Below are 5,151 nucleotides of genomic sequence, written 5' to 3'. Positions count from 1 at the left end.
ATGAGTTAGATTTTCTGTTTTGTTTGACTTTGGGTTAAATAAATAAAAGCTCTGTTAACAGCTGACTTGACTGTCTTTGACTGCTGAGCTGTCATTATGTTGCTTGCCCTTTGTCCAAACATTTTATGACTAAAGGAACAATATTTACACTATGTAGATTAAAAACCGAATATACTGTATACCTGATCAAAACATTTGGGCCACCAAACGAGCAGTTTTCAATGTCATTTATTGTTACAAGCACATAAGAGTAGACATGAACATGAGGCCAAATACAATTTGGTCATTGTCATAGAATATCATCAAACTACCTGGAATGAAGTTACTGTTTATATTTGGTAATATTGAATACAAAAGAAAAACGGAAAACCTGAAAGCGCGAGTACAAGTCGTCTTTGAGACGACAAGAAGGCACAGCAGAAGCCAGCAGAGTCCAGTCCGCCTGCTCCTCATCCAACGTAACAGACAGACGTCCAACACAACACAGACCAGACGGCCCCCCAAAAAAAACAGCATTTACCTTGAGTAATAACCCCAAGAAACAAACGAGTAAGGATACAGACAGCACGCCAGGCTGGTCATGCCTATAATTTGACCGTATGGCTTCTGTATACAGATATGTAGAAGTTAATGGTGCCAGTTATCAAGACGTGCTTGTACTTCATTAAGCAGAGGCAATGTTTGGATGTTTTTAGGCTTGTGCTCCACCATCCCGCCTCCTTTTTTTTGTTTTTTTACTCATCCATATGGTATTCAGGAATGTGTGTTGCTTAGTCAAGGATATAATTTACGTATCAGTCCGAGTAAAAATATGTAAACAACCTTGCAGCTGGAAATACGAATACTCGCTTTAAAAAACAACATTCCTTTACATTAATCCTCCCGACTATGAAGAGAGCCATCTCTTCAGACAATTTAGTATTGTGGATTCATTTTAAATAGGACATTCTTCAGTAAACGCCTCACAAGAGACAGGGACGCATGCGAAATTGTGCTTCTGACAGCATTTTATTCTCATACAAAAAAAAAAAAAAAAATTCTTCATTCCTTCAGTTGGGGGAAGCTCTTCAAAACTCAAATGGCTTGTGGGTAAGAATAAGTGTCACAATGATCCCAGCCAGTCTCTTAGGCTCGCTTCATCCCCCGACCCATCAAGCAGGCAAAGACCGTCATCACCATTTTGGGCTTCACCTCCACAAGGTCTTCTGGGAGAGCGTAGACGCGGGCTCCAATCTTCCTCGCCATAGAGATGGCGTACCTGGGGACCAAGGAGAGGTTGACTCGTACAGAAACGGTTCACACGCGGTTACCAAAATAATGGCAAGCGCCTGCTCCTCGTTCTTTTTGTCTTTGCAAATCTTACTTGGCGTTCTCCAGCTTGTCCTCGTCGGAGAGGCTGCCGGTTCTTAACAGCTCGTAGTTGACGCTGCCGGGCTGGATGGCGTCTATCAGTTCCACTACTGCCAAGCTGCTGCTGATCTCCTTGTCCTGATCGCCACACGACACACAGATTAAGAGACTAACACAAAGGCGCACCTGACTGATGGGTTATATGATCCGTGTATATCAAACTGCCAAATTTGAACCTGTGAGATGGGGTTAAACAAACTAAAGCAAAAAGAAAGACCTTTCAGTTTAGATTATTTAGTAACATCTCTTTTATGTCAAAGTTCCACATTAAAATATTCTCACACAGACATGTAATCAAAAAGAGGAAACACAGGTTTACCTTGAAGCTTGAAATCTTGGTTGATTTTCCAGCTTCTGCCAATGTTTTGTTCACCCACTTTACGATGATGTCATCATTTACTTTCTGTCCATCACCCAGTCCCTCTAGTACATTCAACGTATATCTGAAAGCGTGGACAAGCAGAACATTTGTTACATTATTAAACATGAACTGAACAACGGTGTAATTATTTTTCCCACTGGTGCCCAAAGACTAGAAACTTAGAACATCAGGGAGGAAACTTTAATTCTGGAGAACACATATAATCCTGATAGTTTAATTAACAGCACCACTGGTTTGACATGGATGCGTCTTTTACATTTCAGAGATTCATTTCTATTCTTTTCTGAAGTGATCCAGATGCAGTTGTGTTTCACCTTCTCATCAGCTGCCACACCACGGCCAGAGTCAGGGTAGCGTTGCCATCGTTCAGGTCCTGCCCGCCGATGCCAACGAGGGAGAACTTGGCCGATTTGCCCAGCTCCACCGCATAGTTACAATTCTCCAACTGGAGGCACAAAAAAAAAAAAACAAAAAAAAAAAAAAAGAGTTGGCAAAAAAGACGGCCAAAGCGTTTTGTTTTTTTTCTCGTGTAGGGATGATTCAAAACAATCTGATTCACCTTTTTCATGTTGGTTCCCAGTTTGGGGTATGGCGGCTTGTTGACCTTGTTGTTCCAGTCCACAGGCACTTTAATCTTCTCGTAGAGCTGAAGGATGACCATGGCATCCTGGAGGTCTCTAGAAGACACGATCGTGTGAGATAATCATTAACAATGTGACAAATTATGAGTCCTCGTCAGATACAGGAGAGAGATTATCTGTGTATTTGCATCTTGTTTGTGGTACGTACCCATACAGATGATTGACATGTGGGTTCACTCCCAGAGAGTTCATCCAGTTTCTGAATGTTCTCTCTTCCCGTGTCTCACCTAGACGGCAGAGGATCATGGGATTTAGGGGGCTTTTAGGTGACGTACTGGGGGTCTCAGTAATAGTCAGTTCTAAACATGCTGCCTGAATTGGTCTGTTGTCACTCTGTTCGCTACATAAGCAACATATCTGGTAACTAGATTGTTGTAAGTATATGTTCTGCATACTAACTAATGTATCCAGTAGGAGCTAACGTTAGGAGTGGCTCGTTGTCCCATTATAAAAAAGAAAATATGTTTCTATGCTAAAAGAAGCCCGTAGGCCAGTTGGGTAGCTAACACAATGCAACTATTTGTTCAGAGCTGGTTGTTCTCAGGCGGTAGCTGTAATCTCTCCGGTTGTTATTTGTGTATTTAGACCTTATTTGTTCGCAGTGGACCTCCATGACGGTAGCGGACATGGAAAGCTACATCACTACGCTCCAATATCAGGACCTGCAACTCTCTCCAGACCCACCTTCCAACAGTCCCCAGTTAATGTCCTCATTCTCGGGTTTGACCAGCGCTGGATATTTGTTGAACAGATTCGCCACGAAGGCGAGGTTGAGTTTGGGGTTTCCGCTGATGACGTCAGCCGGGGTGACAAACTGTCGACAGCCGAGTCTGTCGGCCTGCTGGAGCATGGCCTCGGCCCTCTTCAGGTCGTCCTTCTCCTGAACAACACACAAGAACCACATGCTCCGATCAGAGACACCGTACAGCCGTTACCGTGTGGTGAAGATACTCAACCGGGCGTGCCGACTGTCAAAGTGCTTACGCTGAAGCCCGCCATGTTAATGTCTATGCGTGGCTGATCTTCATCGGTGCCTTTTGGGGAGATTTGATTCAGGAGGTGGAAATAGGCCCTCGAGTCCTGGAGAATCATACAAACAACAACAAATCAGGTTTCTACCATAGAACGAACAAGACAATCTGCTTTGTGACAAACTGGTGATGTAGCTCTACTCCAGGTGAAGTATTGATGAACTTGATGCTGCTGCTTGTGAGCTACTTTCAACCTAAATCAAGTTATTTAGATGTTTTCTCTAGTCGTTCTGCATCTGCATTAGTCTTCCTTTACAAACACTACACCACCAACTGGATTCAATGCTAGTGAGTCAGCCCACCTTGATGTCGGAGCTGAAGTTGTTGATCTTCTGCCAGCCAGCATTTTCCAGGTGAAAGTTTGCCCAGCGCAACAGCAGTTCTTCTGGAGACAGCTTCATCAGGTCCTCCAGGGTTTCCCCGTCTCTCAGCAATGCTGCCAGCGCTGTCGAGGAGTGTTAATGATCAGTTAAGACACTTGACAACTGACCAGGAAACCCTAGTGATGTGAGCACAGGGCTCAAAAGACAATGTAGTGGACCTATCAACTGTGTCCTGTACCTTCATTTCTGCTAAGCTCAATGTCAGCGAACAGACCGATCTTGATGATCTGCCACAGCAGGCCCAGCACCAGATGGGGCTTCCCCTCTTTTAGGTCTAAAGCACCGATGTTTACCACATGGCAGCCGATGGCAGAAGCCGAGTTCAGGGCCAGGTTCAGATTCTCCTGCGAGGGGGGCAAAGCATCTGATGTTGGGAAGATCAAATAAAAGCAAGAGAAACAGCAGCCCCGATGTACAGTAAATTCAACTGACCTGTATCGTAAACGGTGTCAGCTTCTTCTTGTTTATCGTCCTCTCGTCGATCGTGTCCGGCACCGACAGGTTTATCATTTTGCTGTGCAAACGTACAAAACCAAACATGACATTTTAGTAAGACATTTCATGCAGTATGCTCATCGTAAAGTGATGAATGAATGCATGCTTGTGAACCCATTAAGAAATGTTCGTCCTAGTGGCCAAGCAGTTAATCATACAGACCGACTCTACAGCTCTGAAATCTGTTGCGTGTTAATCTAAACACGGCAAAGTGACGGTTTTAGCTGTCGAATGCCGACACTCAGCCCAAAATGACCTCGATTCACGGCAGTGTTTGCAATTTGGATCAAGTTACTCGAGTGATAAAAGTAATTTTCTGTTTCAAATTACCTTGAAACTGGTGATTTAACAAAAAAGCAACTCATATTTGGAACAATATGGAATCATATTTAATGAATGTCGTACTATTGTATTAGTATCAACAGCTCCTCTGCAATGCGAGGCAGAATGTTGTTACGGTCGACTGATATCCCGATACATGCTCCTTTGTCTCTTTCAGCCACAATGTGATCACAACATTAAGTGCAGTGAGATGCAGGTATCTGACATTTATAGCAGGAGTGTAGCTAGGTGAGGAGGGGGGGGGGGCATGTTGCCAGCTCGAGGTGAAAACAGGAACTCTCACCAGAGTACTATACCGTCTGCGACACACGTGAAGAGGGAGTCTGTGTCGGGATTCATGGGCAGGACGTGTTGGCAGTCGGGGTCTTTTTCCAGAGCGGTGTTGATCCAGTTCACAAAAGCATACCGCTCCTCCTCTGTGTACACACACACACACACACACACACACACACACACACACACACACA

At 44.2% G+C, this 5,151-nt stretch overlaps 1 protein-coding gene across 2 annotated transcripts in view; it reads right to left on the bottom strand.

The window, feature by feature from the left end:
- Positions 1-212: 212 nt before the first annotated feature.
- The window catches only part of pls3 (plastin 3 (T isoform)), a 13,074-nt gene continuing 8,135 nt past the window's right edge, over positions 213-5,151 (bottom strand). For both annotated transcript variants that reach the window (XM_031857376.1, XM_031857375.1), the window contains 12 exons: positions 4,968-5,100; positions 4,280-4,361; positions 4,026-4,191; positions 3,767-3,909; positions 3,418-3,513; positions 3,118-3,313; positions 2,582-2,660; positions 2,352-2,469; positions 2,107-2,237; positions 1,730-1,853; positions 1,364-1,488; positions 213-1,258 (listed from right to left, as the gene is read on the bottom strand). In XM_031857376.1, coding sequence (XP_031713236.1) covers positions 1,126-1,258; positions 1,364-1,488; positions 1,730-1,853; positions 2,107-2,237; positions 2,352-2,469; positions 2,582-2,660; positions 3,118-3,313; positions 3,418-3,513; positions 3,767-3,909; positions 4,026-4,191; positions 4,280-4,361; positions 4,968-5,100 — 1,526 coding nt within the window. In that variant the 3' untranslated portion in view covers positions 213-1,125. The remainder of the gene's footprint in view (positions 1,259-1,363; positions 1,489-1,729; positions 1,854-2,106; positions 2,238-2,351; positions 2,470-2,581; positions 2,661-3,117; positions 3,314-3,417; positions 3,514-3,766; positions 3,910-4,025; positions 4,192-4,279; positions 4,362-4,967; positions 5,101-5,151) is intronic.

The sequence above is a fragment of the Anarrhichthys ocellatus genome, unplaced genomic scaffold (assembly GCF_004355925.1).
Source record: "Anarrhichthys ocellatus isolate YVR2014 unplaced genomic scaffold, GSC_Weel_1.0 scaffold18, whole genome shotgun sequence".
NCBI classification, from domain to species: Eukaryota; Metazoa; Chordata; class Actinopteri; order Perciformes; family Anarhichadidae; genus Anarrhichthys; species Anarrhichthys ocellatus.
The sequence above is the reverse complement of the archived record's forward strand: the minus strand, read 5'-3'. Positions and strand labels throughout refer to the sequence as shown.